The sequence below is a fragment of the Nomascus leucogenys genome, chromosome 23 (genome assembly GCF_006542625.1).
Source record: "Nomascus leucogenys isolate Asia chromosome 23, Asia_NLE_v1, whole genome shotgun sequence".
NCBI lineage: Eukaryota > Metazoa > Chordata > Mammalia > Primates > Hylobatidae > Nomascus > Nomascus leucogenys.
In genome coordinates, this window is record NC_044403.1 from 8,856,087 (window position 1) to 8,874,980 (window position 18,894).

Genomic DNA, 18,894 nt, shown 5'->3' on the forward strand with positions numbered 1-18,894 from the left:
GGGAATTTGGCTTTGGGCAGACATTTGCTGTGATAACAGAATATTCATTTAGAAATGGTCCAGGAAATTGGTTCGATGAGAATGAAGTGCCTATGAAGAGAGAGGACTGAAGCTTATTATAATTTCATTCACTTCAAGAATATTTACAGAGGACCCAGATGTGCTAAGAACTATGAAAACATAGAATTAAAAGAAATGGGCCTGGAAGAATTTACAACCTAGTAAAGCAGTTATGGGAAAACATATTTGCAAAAAAGATATACAAAGTATAATGAAATAAGTGTCCAGTAAGGATAAAGTGCTGAGTAAGTGAATTAAGCAGCACCCCTTCATCTGTTCAAATTCCTGCCAGAGTCAAAAGGTTGTGCTGAAGTAGAGTCCATGAAAGCAGCGTAGATGGCTCCTCCTGCTGAAGCTCCCCTGCTCTGTGTCCTGCTACTCTGGCCACAACTGTCTGGACCCAGGGTTGACACACAAACAAACACAATAATCTTTTAGCCAGACATAAAGAAGGCCAGCCACCAATCAGGAAAATTGTGTCCCATAAAGGCCCTTCCTATTGAACAGTGAATGACAGACATGGCCAGATCTTCTCTCTTGGAATGCTTTGAATGTTAGTCACAGAGAGTGACCACTAGAAGCACAGATAGCAGTAGAAGCTAAGACTACATGAAAAAGCAGTGGATAGATGGTGATTTATGAGAATGGCAAAATTACTAGAGTCATAGGCAATGGATACTTGTTAATGAAGGGATGAGCAGGGCCCCACAGCCTGTTGCTGGATCACAAGTGCAGTTGATTGCTGGACTGAACAGCAGCTCTCTGGCTGATGATAGGGTTTTCTAAAGTGTCCTTATTGCCTTAAAGTAAATCCTCAGCATTTGCAGTGCTCCAAGGGTGTCCTAGCATTTTATACCTTTTTTCTAAGAGCCCAGGTAACATAAGGGTACTCCTGTTGTTCTGGCTTTAATTCTATCTGCAGAAGAGGGTTTCTTGTGAAAGAAAGGGTCAGTATGATCTTCATACAGCAGATAAAAAGGGTATGTACATGCGCACCTTTGTACGTGGCTGCCTTCCCAGGACAGTCTAACAGTAGAGGGTAGAAACTTCAGTTGTAGCTTAGAGCAGGCCTGGAATCCCCATGCTTATACTTTTTATTCCCTCCCCCCTTTCCCATTGTGATCACAGTCTAGTTCGGTGTGCTTGTCCTTGCAGAGAGCAAGGGAAAGGAGAGCCAGAGAGACTGTTCAAGGGAGCCACCAGGCTTGAGAAAGAGGAACCCCTGAAGACAGTAGAAAGTGCAGGTGCCAAGAATTTGAATATCTACATTAGAGTTTCTCAATGTGCACATAGTGAACCACCAGTTTAGGATCATTTGATTTGCTAAAAGTGAAGATTACTGGTCTACCTTAGACCAGCTGAATAAAATATTTGGGTGAGGGGCCTAGGAACTTGCATTTTTGGTAGGCATGGCAGGTGATTCCTAAAGCATTTACCCTGGAGACCTCTATGTTAAGGAAAGAAAGGGAATGTTGCAAGGAGGTGGTGCCGGCTTCTAAGAAAGTACCCAGGACTGAACGGCAGAAAGACCTGACATACCATATGTATAAATTGCTGTAGAAGTGAAAAGGAAAGAGAAAGTGTCTGAGGTAGAACTGGAGTGTGGGGTGCATGGAACAAATGGTTGGATGCAGATTTGCTTTGCGAATCATGAGCCTAGATAACTGAGACCATGTGGATGGATTAGATTTCTGCTAATGCCAGAATTTTTATAATCAGCATAAAAGTGCTATATAAAGCTTTCCCCTCTTCTATATTATAGCCCTTTTAAGATGTATGGAACACCAACTATAGGAAGGACATCATATTCACAGCTGTAAGAGGAAACAAGAACTTATCATGCACTTGATGTTGCACAAAATAAATCTGTGATTTATGCTTGAGTGACCACGAAGTAGCATACACATAAGCACAAATTCATTCATTTAAGAATTCCTTGTGTCTATTATGTACGAGATAAGTATCTCTGAGCTGCACAGAATGTGGCTTATCAGAAGGTGACCTAAGTTTCAAAGCAGATTTTGTTAAGATGAAGACAGAGATTGACAGGAGGTTTAAGACACTCTGTCTAAGTAAGGATTTAGAGTCACAGAGTTCATGGATTAGGATTTAGAATCCAAAGAGGGTCCACAGATTCACTCATTCAACATTCCATAAATATTTATTGAATGCCTTTTTGTGTCAGAGACTGTCTTAGGTGCTGGAAATTTAGTAGTAAATAAAACGGACCAAAACCCATGCCCTCATGGAGCTTACATTCTGATGGGAAAAAGACAAGAAAACAAAATAGATAGTGTATTATCGAAGGTGATGAGAGCTCTGGAGAGGAAGTAGGAAAAGAGACAGATCTGGAACAAGGGGGAAATTACAGTATATCTTTTTAGGGAAGATCTCCTTTTAAAAACACTTTGGAACAAAGATTTAAATGAGGTGCCAGAGGGGTAGCAAGTGCATATTCCTTGAGGAAGAAGCCTGCCTGGCATTTTCAAAGAACAGCCAGTAACCAATGTGTATCTCCGGAAGTAAGGAAGGGAGAACAGTAGGATGAGAGTTCAGAGAAGAGGGTAGGGGATATCAAATAATTTAAGGCCATGTAGGATTTTTGAGAAGAATTTTGCTTTTATGTCAAATGGAATGGGGGCCACTGATGATCTGGGAGTAGAGTGACTATGATCCGACATGAAGGATACTCCATTTTTTAACTATGCGAACTTGGGCCCACGTTTTAACCTCTACATCTGTTTCTTCATTTGTAAAACGGTAAAAAGTATTTTACCTCATAAGGTTGTCGTGATGATTAAATAAGATGATACGATAAGTGCAAAAGATTTAGCTTGTACTCAACATAGAGTAGGCACATTTTCTCCCCTTCCCTGTCTTTCGCTTTTCTCTTCTGCCCCTTCCACCTGGTGCTAGGAGGGGGAGACTGGAATAAACCTTGCAGATTACAGCCCGCGTTAGAGTAGAACGGAAAGGATGACAGTTGATGTAAAGCCTTGGTTAACAGACATAATAGCTGGGATTTAAATTCAGCTTTATTGGTGGTTTATGATGTGGACTAGAGGAATGGAACTGAAAATAAGTCTCGGAGGAGGGGCGATCCTATCAGGTCCAAGCGCTGCTTTTCCAGCCCTCAATCCTCAAGACTCTCCCAACATACCTTTCTAGGTAGTTTATCAACACAGACTGCGGGTATGCCAGCATGTTTAATTGCCCCATTGTTTAATGTCTTAACTCCACGAACGTTAACTGATTAATCTGTCTTCTAATTAATGTTTGAATGACTCTCCTCAGGTCTAAACTACCCAGGGCACCTCTACTTAAAAACAGTTGTCTTTTGTTTGTGATTTCAGGGGCAATGGGTATAAGCGGAGTCCCTGTTTAGAGACCTTGTGATGGGTTCAAAACATCAAGATAGATAGCAAAATATCACAAGCCTCCTGACCCGAGAAGATTAGCGTTGAAAGGGTCTGTCGTGTTTGGGCCTGGGGCTAAATTCCCAGCCCAAGTGCTGAGGGTGATAATAATCGGGACGGCGATCAGAAAGCCCGGGTGTGGGAAATCGTCCGCCCGGTCTCCCTAAGTCCCCGAAGTCGCCTCCCACTTTTGGTGACTGCTTGTTTATTTACATGCAGTCAATGATAGTAAATGGATGCGTGCCAGTATAGGCCGACCCCGAGGGTGGCGGGGTGCTCTTCGCAGCTTCCCTGTGGAGACCGGTCGGCGGGGCAGCGGGGCCGCTCGCGGCGTCTCCCTGGTGGCATCCGCACAGCCCACCGCGGTCCGGTCCCGCTCCGGGTCAGAATTGGCGGCTGCGGGGACGGCCTTGCGGCGAGGCAGGGGGCGGGCCGCCGCGTGGGTCCGGCAGTCCCTCCTCCCGCCAAGGCGCCGCCCAGACCCGCTCTCCAGCCGGCCCGGCTCCCCACCCTAGACCGCCCCAGCCACCCCCTCCTCCGCCGGCCCGGCCCCCGCTCCTCCCCCGCCGGCCCAGCCCGGCCCCCTCCTTCTCCCCGCCGGCGCTCGCGGCCTCCCCCTCTTCCCACACCGCCCTCAGCCGCTCCCTCTCGTACGCCCGTCTGAAGAGGAATCGAGCGCGGAACGCATCGATAGCTCTGCCCTCTGCGGCCGCCCGGCCCCGAACTCATCGGTGTGCTCGGAGCTCGATTTTCCTAGGCGGCGGCCGCGGCGGCGGAGGCAGCGGCGGCGGCGGCAGTGGCGGCGGCGACGGTGGCGGCGGCTCGGCCAGTACTCCCGGCCCCCGCCATTTCGGACTGGGAGCGAGCGCGGCGCAGGCACTGAAGGCGGCGGCGGGGCCAGAGGCTCAGCGGCTCCCAGGTGCGGGAGAGAGGTACGGAGCGGACCACCCCTCCTGGGCCCCTGCCTGGGTCCCGACCCTCTTTGCCGGCGCCGGGCGGGGCCGGCGGCGAGTGAATGAATTAGGGGTCCCCGGAGGGGCGGGCGGGGGGCGCGGGCGCGGGGCCGGGACGGGCGCGGTGAGGGGGGTCTGCAGGGGGAGGCGCGCGGACGCGGCGGCGCGGGGAGTGAGGAATGGGCGGTGCGGGGCTGAGGAGGGTGAGGCTGGAGGCGGTCGCCGCTGGTGCTGCTTCCTGGACGGGGAACCCCTTCCTTCCTCCTCCCCGAGAGCCGCGGCTGGAGGCTGCTGGGGAGAAACTCGGGCCGGGCCGGCTGCCCCTCGGGGCGGTGGGGTGCGGTGGAGGTTACTCCCGCGGCTCCCCGGCCTCCCCTCCCCCTCTCCCCGCTCCCGCACCTCTTGCCTCCCTTTCCAGCACTCGGCTGCCTCGGTCCAGCCTTCCCTGCTGCATTTGGCATCTCTAGGACGAAGGTATAAACTTCTCCCTCGAGCGTAGGCTGGACGGATAGTGGTCCTTTTCGGTGTGTAGGGGATGTGTGAGTAAGAGGGGAGGTCACGTTTTGGAAGAGCATAGGAAAGTGCTTAGAGACCACTGTTTGAGGTTATTGTGTTTGGAAAAAAATGCATCTGCCTCCGAGTTCCTGACTGCTCCCCTCCCCCATGTATGGGCTGTGACATTGCTGTGGCCACAAAGGAGGAGGTGGAGGTAGAGATGGTGGAAGAACAGGTGGCCAACACCCTACACGTAGAGCCTGTGACCTACAGTGAAAAGGAAAAAGTTAATCCCAGACGGTCTGTTTTGCTTGGTCAAGTTAAACCCGAAGAAAACCCGCAGAGCAGAAGCAAGGCTTTTTCCTTGCTAGTTGAGTGTAGACAGCAATAGCAAAAATAGTACTTGAAGTTTAATTTACCTGTTCTTGTCCTTTCCCTTATTTCTTATGTATTACCCTCATCCCTCATCTCTTTTATACTGCCCTCATTTTGCAGATGTGTTCTATATCTCAAGAGTTATTGCAGTACTCCAAAACAGCACTTACATGATTTTTTACATGATTTTTTAAACTTACAGAGGAATTGTAGCAATCCACCAGCTAACCGCCTGAAATAGATTTAAACATGTGCATCTCCTTTTTTTTTTGGTTTGAGACACAGTCTTGCTCTGTCGCCCAGGCTGGAGTGCAATGGCGCGGTCTCGGCTCACTGAGACCTCCGCCTCCCGGGTTCAAGCAATTCTCATGCCTCAGCCTCCCAAGTAGCTGGGACTAGTAGGCGCACGCCACCATGCCCAGCTAATTTTTGTATTTTTAGTAGAGATGGGGTTTCACCATGTTGGTCAGGATGGTCTCCATCTGCCCTGTTGCCCAGGCTGGAGTGCAGTGGCGCCGTCTCGGCTCACTGCAACTTCTGCCTCCTCCGTTCAAGCAATTCTCCTGCCTCAGCCTCCCGAATAACTGGGATTACAGGTGTCTCCTGCCATGCCCGGCTATTTTTTTGTGTTTTTAGTAGAGACTGGGGTTTCACCATGTTGGCCAGGCTGGTCTCGAACTCCTGACCTCGTGATCTGCCCGCCTCTGCCTCCCATAGTGGCATGTGCATCTTAAAACTGAAGTCTAAGCCTTCTTAAATCTTGAGATCCATCAAAACACAGGTTTTTTAATTGTTACAATGTATATGTTATGTTTATAATAGAAATCATTTAAAAAATAAGTTATAAATGGGAAAGGTCTATTTGTAATTATCAGCTCAGAATTAACCATATAACTGGTGTCACTGAAGTGACTAAGGTCCAAAATGCTGACTCTGCATGTGATAGACTACAGATATCAAATATGGTTGCTAACAATAGTTTACTTTGAGACTGTAGCCATCCACATTATACTTGCTTTTAAGAGATGGTAGATGGTAATTCAGTTTTATGAAAAATAAAAATGAATTTTCTTCCATAACAAAATTGTTGGATTCGAGTCCAGTGCACTCCTTACTAGCTTTTCTAACTTTGGGTGAGGGAGCCCCTCCCAGCCCATGATCTTCATTTGATAAGACTCCTTTGGAACCCAGTTCTCTCTAGTGGATTTAAATGTGACTTGGTTTTAAAAATCTCATTCAAGGAATTTTTTTTTTTTCTGGAAACAACCACTGCATGAACAAGTAAGCCAGAAGATATATGTGGCTCTGAATTCATATATATACACAAACTCTAATCAAATGTCTGTCCACAGTATTTCCTAGGCTAGTAAACTTTTTGGCCTTAATGACCCCTCTACCCTCTTTCTTTTTTTGAGAGAGTGAGTCTCACTCTGTCACCCAGGCCGGAATGCAGTGGCGCGATCTCGGCCCACTACTACCTCCGACTCCCAGGCTCAAGCGATTCTCCCGCCTCAGCTTCCCGACTACCCGGGATTACAGGCTCCTGCCACTGGGCTAATTGTATTTTTAGATACGGGATTTCACCATGTTGGCGAGGCTGGTCTCGACCTCCTGACCTCAGGTGATCCGCCCACCTAAGCCTCCCAAAGTGCTGGGATTACAGGCCATCACACCTGGCCTACACTCAAAAATTATCGAAGGGGCCAGGCAAATTGGCTCTTATTTGTAATCCCAGCACTTTGGGAGACTGAGGCAGGAGGATCGCTTGAGGCCAGGAGTTGGAGACCAGCATACTCAACATAGACCTTGTTATAAAGAAAAAAAAAATTGAGGATTAAAAAAAATCTTTGATTTGTGTGGGATTTATTGTTTACCATATTGGAAATTAAAACAATTTTTAAAAATATTAATTCATTTAAAAATAGAAATAATAAGCCCATTACTTGGTAACATGAATAAAATATTTTATGAAAAATAACTATTTTCCAAAACAAAACCAAAACTTAGAAGAGTGGTGGTGTTTCACACTTCAGTAAATCTCTTTAATGATGTGGCTTAATAGAAGATACGGTTTCTTACATCTGCATCTGCATTCAATCTATTATGATCACACATCTGGAAAACTTGTGAAAGAATGGGAGTGAAAAGGGTAAAGGACATCTTAATGTTATTATGAAAACAGTTTTGACCTCTTGCACACCAGAAAAGTCTTAGTAACCTGAGGGGTTCCTAGACCACATTTTGAGAACTGTTTTAGGCTATGCAAACTGGTTGGGGGGAGGTTGGGGTAGGCAGAGAGCTAGAAGATACATTTTAGTGTAATTCTCTTCATCTATTCCTAATTGCTTTGGCCTACATTTGAAATAAAGCGTGGAGGCAAATGGTATAAGATACCTGTTTGTAGTGGTTGTTAACTTCACCCTAGACAAGCAGCCAGTAAGTCTAGGTAGAGCAGTGTAAGGTGGGGAACTACATTGTGACTGTGTGTGATACAATTTTTCTAGCCTGTGGTGCTTTTTGCGGCAGGGCTTAGGAGTAAGGTTAGTAAGGTTAGTATGTTATCATTTGGGAAACCAAATTATTATTTTTGGTCTTCAGTAAATAGGATGCTGTGTACATTTAGTGTTTATCTACAATATATGCACATTCATTAATTTGGAGCTACTCATCCTGTAATAAATAGTTGTGCATTTACTCCCATTTTTTTCTGCATTTCTCTCATTTATAATTATGTGTTACATGAGGGAAAGGAGATGAAATTAAACATTCATATTATTTCAAAAAATTTGAAACAACTAAAAAATGTATTTTATTTTCTGTACGGTGTTTGTTATACAAGCTGTCAATATTCATGCACCTGTTGGGAGACAGTGTATGAAAAGCAAAGAGTAACAGTCACATGGATTACTGATTACTGAGATATATTCACTTGCATCTCTTTTTTTTTTTTTTTTTTGAGACGGAGTCGCTCTGTAGCCCAGGCTGGAGTGCAGTGGCGCGATCGCGGCTCACTGCAAGCTCCGCCTCCTGGGTTCACGCCATTCTTCTGCCTCAGCCTCCGGAGTAGCTGGGACTACAGGCGCCCGCCGCCACGCCCGGCTAATTTTTTTGTATTTTTGGTAGAGACGGGGTTTCACTGGGTTAGCCAGGATGGTCTTGATCTCCTGACCTTGTGATCCACCCCTCCTCAAAGTGCTAGGATTATAGCCCAGCTCACTTGCATCTCTTAACAACTGTTTTCTTACTAAAAACAGTGTTTATCTCTAATCTTTTTGTTTGTTTGTTTGTTTTGAGATGGAGTCTTACTCTGTCACCCAATCTGGAGTGCAGTGGCCTGATCTGGGCTCACTGCAACCTCCGCCTCCCGGGTTCAAGTGATTCTCCCTCCTCAGCCTCCCCAGTAGCTGGGACTACAGGAGGGCGCCACCACGCCTGACTAATTTTTGTATTTTTAGTAGGGATAGGGTTTCACCATATTGACCAGGCTGGTCTTGAACTCCTGGCCTCAGGTGATCCATCCGCCTTGGCCTCTGAAAGTGCTGGGATTACAGGCATGAGCCACTGCACCCAGCTTTCTAATCTTTATCTTTTTGTGTGCAGCAGTGATACAGGATTATGTATTGTGCTGAACAGTTAATTCGGAGTTCTCTTAGTTTTTACCTTTATTTTCCCCAGAGATTTTTTTTTTTTTTTTTTTGAGGCGGAGTCTTGCTCTATCGCCAGGCTGGAGTGCAGTGGCGCGATCTCGGCTCACTGCAACCTCCGACTCCTATTTTCCCCAGAGATATTTCACACATTAAAATGTCATCAAATATTGTTCTTCTCTGCCTCAGTGTTTAAATTTTTATTTCCCCATGACACGATCCAGCTTTATTTGACACTCATTCTCTCAATTCTCATCTGATTCTTACTGTTAATATTTATCCAAGAGAACTACTGCCATGATGCTTTAAAAGTTTTTCTGTAGCTGTTGCATATTGACTTCTAACACTTAGAGGTGGGAGTCCACTAGGAAAACTGTAACAATAGGAGTGGAGATAGCTGTCAGCGCCTTTTGTGAGGGTGTAGAGCACTGTGCTAGACACTTGCATGAGTGAAGTCATGATATGATCCTTTGAGAGCCTTTAGCCGCCGCAGAACAGCAGTCTGGCTGTTTAGATAGAACAACTTGATTTTAAGATAAAAGAACTATCTACGTAGCATTTATGCATTTTTCTTAAGCGTCGATGGAGGAGTTTGTAAATGAAGTACAGTTCATTATGATACACATCTGTAGTCAACTGGAATTTTCATGATTGAATTTTGTGAGGTATTTTGAAATAACTTTTCCTATAAAGGTGAGTTTGTATTAAAAGGTACTGGTGGAGTATTTGATAGTGTGTTAACCTTATGTGTGACGTGTTCTAATTTAGTCACATTTTCATTATTTTTATTATAAGGCCTGCTGAAAATGACTGAATATAAACTTGTGGTAGTTGGAGCTGGTGGCGTAGGCAAGAGTGCCTTGACGATACAGCTAATTCAGAATCATTTTGTGGACGAATATGATCCAACAATAGAGGTAAATCTTGTTTTAATATTATGCATATTACTGGTGCAGGACCATTCTTTGGTACAGATAAAGGTTTCTCTGACCATTTTCATGAGTACTTATTACAAGATAATTATGCTGAAAGTTAAGTTATCTGAAATGTACCTTGGGTTTCAAGTTATATGTAACCATCAGTGTGGGAACTTTACTTTCCTTGGGAGTATGTCAAGGTGCATGATGTTCACTCTCTGTGCATTTTGACTGGAAGTGTATTTCAGAGTTTTGTGAGAGGGTAGAAATTTGTATCCTATCTGTACCTAAAAGACAATCTTTTTATTGTAACTTTTATTTTTATGGGTTTCTTGGTATTGTGACATCATATGTAAAGGTTAGATTTAATTGTACTAGTGAAATGTAATTGTTTGATGGTTGATTTTTTTTAAACTTCATTAGCAGTATTTTCCTATCTTCTCAACATTAGAGAACCTACAACTACCAGATAAATTTTAAAAAATGAATTATTTGCCTAAGGTGTGATTTATATAAAGGTACTATTACCAACTTTATCTTTGCTTTGTCATTTTTAAATTTACTCAAGGAAATACTAGGATTTAAAAAAAAAAATTCCTTGCGTAAATTTAAATTGTTACCATGTTTTTGAGGATTATTTTCAGTTTTTTTAGTTTAATGAAAATTTACCAAAGGCCAGCAGCAGAATGATAAGTAAAGACCTGTAAGACACCTTGAAAGGTCATGTAGTAGAACTTCCATCCCAAGCAGATGAGGATTTATTCAATCTCAAAGACCTCCAGGAGGGGACATTCCCCAACTGTCCTTGTTAACCCATTTTCAGAACATATTTATTAGCATATTTTACATGTAATTTGAATCTTCATGTTAAATTGAACATCAGTGGAGATGGAGAATAAGCATATCACCTTGTCTTTGAAATAGCCCTATATTGTTAGATTATTTCTTAGGCTTCTTTACCCTGGGTTAAGAAGTCCTAATCCTTTAGCATTTATTCCACATCTAGTGTACTAAAAAATCAGTTCTGAAAAATTTCTAAGAACTTTCTTCAAGTTCCAAGCTGTGAAATCTAGAACAGGTCAAAGTGTCCTATTAACATACTGTACTGTGTAATGTCTTGAAGAAACACTTTACACTGAGGTAAGTTCTGAGGGCATTGGTGGCCTTGGGAAGATATTTATGCAGTTTAGAACCTGGAGAATTGATTAGATAACTAATCATAAGGAAACGTCACGTATTTTTGGTACTATAAAAAAGTGGAGAAATAATGCCTGTGTGCAAAGATTTGATTTAAACATAGAAGCAACTTTATTTGGCTTCCAATTTTAAGAATTTACAACAGTAAAGGGGAACAGTCTAATAGAAGTAGACTGCCTATGCAATAGTCTCTCTATATTTACTTTTGACAGGTTAATTCAATGTGTAGTATAGTTTTGTTTGTTTCTTTGAAGAGGTTTGAATAGTGCACCGATTTTAATCTGTATTGCAAATTCAGGGTTACTTGGCAGACTCTACTATTTAAATCAGATGTAAAAGGAAGTTTTAATATAATTCACTTTATGCCTGAAAGTTTTCCTGGGATTTTGGAAGGTAATTTTACTGGAAATGCTGTCCGTCTTCCCTGAAAATCTGAGAAATTCCATTACACTTTGTTTCCAATCAGAGGTCATGAGTGCTATATGAGTATGTACAGCATGACGTCATGAATGTGATAAAGTGGGTTAGGAAACCTTTCGCTAATGATTGTTAAAATGCAATATAAATGTTGAAGAAATAAAGCTAACAGTTAAGCCTTTATTTGGGGGGAAGGTTGAAAAAGTTTATAAACTTAAACCTATAACTCTGCTTATGATTTCTGCCAAACCAGAAGACTTGACTCTGGGAAGCATTGATTACCTGTGAACTTTGAAACTGACGGTCCCTGACGTAGTTTAGTCCCCTGGGAAAAGGTATCTGAGATTATCTCTTATCTCCCAAGTTACAGTGAGTCTCTGAGAGAACTGACACATTACATTAAGTTCTTGGTGTAGTTAAACTGTAAGAAAGGCAGGAGAACTTAGTAGTTAAATAGTTGGTTAAATGGAAATGCTGACTCCATGTTATTGTAAAAAGCTAAAAATTTAGGAGGATATGGGGATTTCACTGCCATTGTAGGTTTTGATTGGTATTTACCAATCAGTGTGGATCAGAGAGAAAATTAGAAAGGATATGCCTGCACATTTTGGAATTATTAGCAGTTTTTCTACCTTTAAAATGGAAATAAATTTTTTAAAAATTTAAATCAAGTAATACTGTATTTTTTGGTGATTTAGATTTTGCAAAATTTACACTAAGAGATAGTAAGGAGAGTGGCTATTGTTTCTTTCAATAATGTCTCTGAGAGGTTGTAACTCACCTAAGGGATTACATAGCTAATAAGTGGTGGGATTTGAATTTAAATTCTCTGAGACCAAGTTAAGTAGAATTTGCACTGTACTCTTGTATAACTTTTTAAAACTGAAAATTAGCTGTCTTTCAAATTCAGAAAATACTTACTAATGGAGACTAATTCAGATTTGTAAGTATACCAAAATTTGAACTTAGCCTACTATCTAATGGCAACTTAGTGGCAGAGATATGATGTAAAATCATTCAGGTATGACACATAGATGGAGTATGTTTGTATTTGAGGCTGTGCACATAATCACCTTTACTTGTGTTGTGAAGTATATGTTGTTACCTTTTATGAAGCCCACTAAAGAGATAATGAAATACCTTGTTTATTAGGGCAAGATTATTGAAAACTCAAAATAGCCCCCAAACACAATACTTGGCTAGAAATATATACCTTTATAGTTCAGAGATCACTTATTATCAAAACCCTGAAGTTTTTTTCCTAAGGTAAAATTTGGCGGAAAAAGAAAAGTCTCGTTTTAAAAAAATGTAGGTAGTTACAGAGATCAGAATTAGTTGATCACTTACCAAATATATATTAAGTATCTACTGTATATAATATGCTAGTAAGAATACTTATAGCAAGAAGTATTTTTTCCCAGGCTCTAATTGTTTGACATCTGCATGCTTTTATTGTGGCACTTATAATTCAGTTCAAGTATTATGCCCTTCTTTGATGGAACAGTTTCGTATTCAGTAAGGAAGACCAGATTAATCATTGGATTGGTTTGTTTCATCTTTAGTGTTCTGAGCTGTAGAGTATTTATTTATGAAGGTTTATCAATTTTCAGTTTCTTTTGTTTTTCCATGTTCATTGTAGAATTCATTTTACCTACGAGTGAAGTATGTAGATTATAGAGAGAAAATTTGTAAAATTAAACTGATACCGAAGAGTGGTATAAGAAAAGCCTTATGTAATTTGTAAGCTGTTAATTCTTCTGAGTTTATACATATATCTGTAGTAATCAATGAGGGATAGTTGAGTGACTGCCCTCCAGGGGACATTTGGCAAAATGTGGAGACGTTTTTGGTTGCCACAACTTGGGGGAGAGAGGACTGCTACTGGCATCTGTTGAGTAGATGCTATTACTTTAAATGGCAAAGCTGCAGTTACCTTTGCACCAACCTAATATTAAACTTCTGCAGTGCACAGGAAAGCCCCCACAACAGGGTTATCTGACCCCAAACCTCAGTAGTGTTAGGGTCCAAACCCTGATATGTTAACCTGTAGCTTTAAACATCCTTTAAACCGTCTAATTCATGTCCCTGACATAAGGTTTATGTTAGATTTTCAAGTATAACAAAGATTTAAACTTTACCTTTTGTACATTAATAATATGTTAGCTTAGTCCAGTGTTCTATTAAAACATTCTGTTTTTAAAATCAGACACACACAGCAATTTTATAAATCATTTCTCTTCAAGGCTGTGAAGCTCTCCCCACTTTTGTGAGTGCCCTCTACTGGTCAAATTATTTGCTTTATAACAAGTAACAATGAAATCCTAAGTTTGTGTAGTTTCCCTGTTTAAACTATGGGTGTCATCAATTTATAAATATATTCGTTTTATTTAAAAGTCTTATTTTATATGATTGATTTCAAAAAACTTAAAGTATCATTTTTACTCTCTGCTAATATTAATATAAAGATTACTGTCTGTATTAGTTAGGCCTAACTAATTAAATAAGTAGGTGAGTATACTGAACTAAGAAAGGAAACGAGGCAGTATATAAGAAAATAGGGTGGTTCAGTTGTCAACACTTACTGAGCTTACTTTGTTGAAGGGACTAAAAGGCAGCAGTGTGGCTCTCTCAGCTTCTTTGCATGCACTCAGGAGCTGCTTAATGGAGTCCAAGGCTTGGTGGTGTGTTACAGGGGGTGATATGAGGGTCCTATTCAGAAGTGGCAAATTGTGAAAGTTCACATTTTGTAGAGTTTTACAGGACTGTAGAATAGTTGTGAGCACCTGATTTTTAGAATAAACTAACACAAAACTCAAGTACTGTATTTAGGTCAAATTAAGAATAAGTATTTGTTTAGTAAGTATTTATTAAGACCTGAATATAAAACTTTAGTGGTCATGGTTTTTTTCTACCTTGCGTTTTTATAAATCTAAAGCTTTAAAAACATACAAATGGAAGTTGGTAATGGAAGTAAGTGAAAAGAAAAAATGATTTTATGGTTTGGAATCTCCTGAGATTCTGGTTTTAACAATACAACTAATTCCTTAATCCTAGAAATGTTCTTCACTGCCTACTTTGTACCATGCAGTCTTCCTATGGGCTAGAGATACACTGAGGAGCAAAATAGACCAGATTCCTGCCTTCATGGAGCTTATTAGTTTTAGGTATCTCTAGATTTCTTATAATACCTATTACAATGCCTGCACATCAGTTCATTCATGTGGGTTCAAAGTAGTACTTAGTACATGGCAAATTCAAGTTTTACTTTTGGGAACTTCATGGATTTTTTTCTTCAGAATATCTTCTATCCATAATTGGTTGAATCCATAGATGCAGTACCCATGGATATGGATGGCCAACTTTATTTTGAAGAGCAGTGTTTCTAGGCAATCATGCTAATTATATATGACTTAATTTAGAGGCTTTATACTTAAGAGCATTGCATTTCTTGGCATCTCTTAACCATTATTATTTCATATGTGTAGGTTATGGAACAGTTAAATTATTGGGATCTTAATATAGAAATTAGTAGAAATAAGCCAGGTGTGGTGGCTCATGCCTGTAATCTTAGCACTTTGGGAGGCTGAGGCTATTCGCTGTACTATTTTTTACTACTTTTCTATAGGTTTGAAATTTTTTCAAAATAAAACATTGAAAAAAGTATCTAAGGTACTGTGTCCCTCCTTAATCCTTTCAAATATTTTATTTTCACTATTTCTATTAATTTTTTTTGTTTTTGAGATGGAGTCTCGCTGTGTTGCCCAGGCTGGAGTGCAGTGGCGCGATCTTGGCTCACTGCAGCCTCCACCTCCCGGGTTCCAGCCATTCTCCTGCCTCAGCCCCCTGGGTAGCTGGGATTACAGGCATGCGCCACCACACCCAACTACTTTTTGTATTTTTAGTAGAGACGGGGTTTCACCGTGTTGGCCAGGCTAGTCTCGAACTCCTGACCTCGTGATCTGCCCGCCTCAGCAGTGTCACTGCTTCTAGACCCTTTTCAAGGCACAGAGCTCAGAAATGCATGTTATTAAGAAACCAAGAGTTAACTATTTTTCACCTTCTTTCTCCCCCAGTGAGAACCCCAGTTCTACCCTGTTCCTCCTTGTATAAATTTTAATGCTAAACTATACACTTGTGAAATAAAAATGATAATGTCATTCTTAAATTATGGATCTTGCAGTATTATCTAAGTAACATAGACTGAGTGATTTAACTTTAGGTTTCCTTATTTGTGGAATTTGGATAAATATTTTTCTCCCTTGAGAAAAGCGAGACTCCTTTCTCATTATCAGAGTATTCTTAAACCATTAAGGCAAACATTTGGGAAAAAATTGAGCTATCTGGCTGCATAAAAATTAAGTTTTCTTTAACAAAGATAGAAGACAAATGAAAACCTAGAAAAACCATTTGGTTCATGTAACAGGAAGCTATCTTATATATGAATTAGAGAAAAGCAAACACACAAATAGAGAAGAAGGGATGGGGGGTACTAAAGATATAAATAGCTTGTCTCCCAAAAAAGAAATAAAATAAATAACATGAACATATAAAAAGACACTTCCTTCATGAATATGATGCAAGTTCAAACAATAAATAACATTTCTGTACTTTCATATTGGCTAAGGTTAAAATGATAACTGCTAGGAAGGGTATGGAGAAGTGCGCGCCTTGCACTGTAGTGGCAGTATAGACCCTCAGACTTTATGGAGGTCAGTCTGGAAATATGTTTCAAAATGTAAACTACATGTCCTTTGACCAGGTAATTCAACTTCTTGAAATTTATCCAAGGATTTAATTGGATAAATGTTTAAGATGTATATAAAAGAATGTTTATTGCAGTGTTGTTTATGATTTTAAAAAAATGGAAATCATCTTCATGTCTACCAGTAGAGAATGGGTGAATAAATTATGTTATCTCCATACATACAAATTACATAGTCGTTGGAAATATTAGGTAGATTTAGATATACTGATGTTCAAAAATGTCCATTATGTAAGTGAAGCTGGGTCACAGCACCTTGTGTTGAGTATGATTTCATCTAAAAACAAAATTACTCCCTCATTCTTTGTGGTGTTTTAGTTTTTTAAAATAAGCTTATACCGTTGGAGCTGGGGGAAAAGTAAATACTCATTTTGGAGAGAGAAAAGGGCACTAAAGTTTCAGATACCATTAGATTATTTCATGCTTCTTTTCAAGCCTTAATATATTACATAATTCACATGTAGTCTTGGATTAAGGAAATTGCTATTAAGGCTAAGTAAATAATATCTGAGAGGTATATAATATAAAACATGAACATTATATTGGCATTAAGATTGGATCCATGGTCATTCCAGCCTCTCATTCTTACCTAGACTTCAAGTGATCACTTGTGGGCAAATGCCATGTGACTTGAACAGGTTACACATGTATGCTCATTATATCCTTATTTTCAAAATTTGTCATATAAATTTTCCTTGAGTTCTTTCAGATTTTTGAACTAGTTTTTTCTCTCGTGAGTAGTACACACTTAATTCTGTCTAGTACTAAGCTAATGTTCACCATTCTTATAATTTTAAGTATCCAGCATTTAGTAAAGAAGTCTTTGTTTTCTTTATCCTTACTTTTAGTGAATGTCTTAGTTTTTAGTTGAAAATTCTGCCATGAAAATAAGCTCTTTAACATCTTCACTCCCTAATCAAAACAGAAATCCTTCATAGCCTTTAGTTTTAGCTATCCTTCCCTGTGATTTGTCCAGCTCCATTATATTTATTTTGAAATATGGTGACCAGTTTTGCAAAATCATTTCAACTATAGATGCCCAATGATTTTGTAAGGAGAAGATACTGTTTCTGAACAGTTCCCAGTAGCCAGTGGCCTGCCCCTACTTTTCGGCCTGCATGTAGTATATAAAATAATGCAGTTAACTTTTTATAGCACTTTTCATTTTATAAAGAGATTTTCATGGTCTTTAATACTAATCTATGTATAAAATCCTGTATGCAGTTTTTTACCTACTTTCACAGCTGAAGGAACAATAGCTTAGAGAAGATGTGAGATAAAGTAGTTTGCCCAAGCCCACGGCACAAATAAGTGAAGTTCTTTCACTGTCCATAGATCGAAGACTCCCAAGTCTATCTCTAGCCTGGACTTCTGTCCTGAGCACCAGACATGTATGTATATCAAGAAGCCTGCAGGTCATATCCACCAGGACAATCCATGAGTATAGGGAATTCAGCATGCCCAATATCACTCATCTTTTCCTTCACCCTCCCCTTTGTACTCATCGCCTGTCAGTAAGCTCTGTTATTTTAAAAAATTGAAATGTATTCACATAGCATACAATTTACCCCTTTCAAGTGTGCATGGTTTTTAGTATATTCACAAGGGTTGTGCAGTCATTACTACTAATTCCAGAATGTTATTATCACCCCAAAAGAAGTCCCACATCCATTAGCAGCCACTCCCCAATCCCTTCTCCCACCAGCCTCTAAAAACTGCTAATTTTTCCATCTCTGTGGATTTGTCTACTCTGATTGTTTCATATAAAGAGAATCGTACGGACGTGGCCTTTTGTGTCTGGCTTCCTCCACATAGGATGATGTTTTCAGAGTTCATCTATGTTTTTGCTTGTTGATCATTTCTTCATTCCTTTTTCTGGCTGAGTAATACTCCGTTATATGGATATACCTTATTTTGTTTATCTGTTCATTTGATGGGCATTTGAGTGATTTCCTCTTTTTGGCTATTTTGAATAATGCCACTATAAACATTTATGTACACGTTGGTGTGTGACCATATGTTTTCAATTCTCTTGGGTGTATATCTAAGGTGGAATTGCTGGGTTATATGGTAGCTCTGTCTTTGACTTTTTGAGGAACTGCCAAGTGGTTTTCCATAGTGATTGTACTATTTACGTTCCTACCAACAATTTTACCTAAGTATTTCTCAAATCTATTTAATCTCGATCCATACTGCTGTTGCTGCCTTAGTTCAAGTTTTGTCATTTCTTGTAATAATTCCTAGCTCATCTCCAAGTCTCTGCTCCCCTCTCTCCCTCCCTCCCCCCTTCTTCTCTCTCTCTTATTTCCACCCATTTTTAACATTTATAGAAGTCAAAAGTCTAGTCCAGAAAGCAGAAACCACACTAGATATTTCAGCACGGAGAACTAATTAGGTGTTGGAAGACTGAAAGGCAAAAAAACACGGAAGTAACACAGTAACATCAAGAATGGCCACTACTCCTAAGATTCAGGGAATGCTGGGAAGATTTGGGGGTTATCAGAACTGGAAGCTCAGAAGAGGGGCCCCTTGTCGCTGAGGCTTAATCCCTGCAGAGGTGCCTTTGGCTGCTACTGGTGCATCTGAGTGGGTATGATGAGGCAGTGTCTGGGAAGGACCAAAACATTTTGTCCCTTTCTATAATTTGTCATAATAATG

General features: G+C 40.6%; 1 protein-coding gene across 3 annotated transcripts in view; it reads left to right on the forward strand.

Moving 5' to 3' along the window:
• The first annotated feature begins 4,222 nt into the window (after positions 1–4,222).
• Positions 4,223–18,894, forward strand: part of KRAS (KRAS proto-oncogene, GTPase) — a 45,643-nt gene continuing 30,971 nt past the window's right edge. For 2 of the 3 annotated variants that reach the window (XM_030804505.1, XM_030804503.1), the window contains exons 1-2: positions 4,236–4,395; positions 9,739–9,860. In XM_030804505.1, the coding sequence (XP_030660365.1) occupies positions 9,750–9,860 (111 nt within the window). In that variant the 5' untranslated portion in view covers positions 4,236–4,395; positions 9,739–9,749. Of the gene's footprint in view, positions 4,409–9,738; positions 9,861–18,894 lie in introns of all 3 variants that reach the window. The other variant, XM_030804504.1, reaches the window with a different exon arrangement.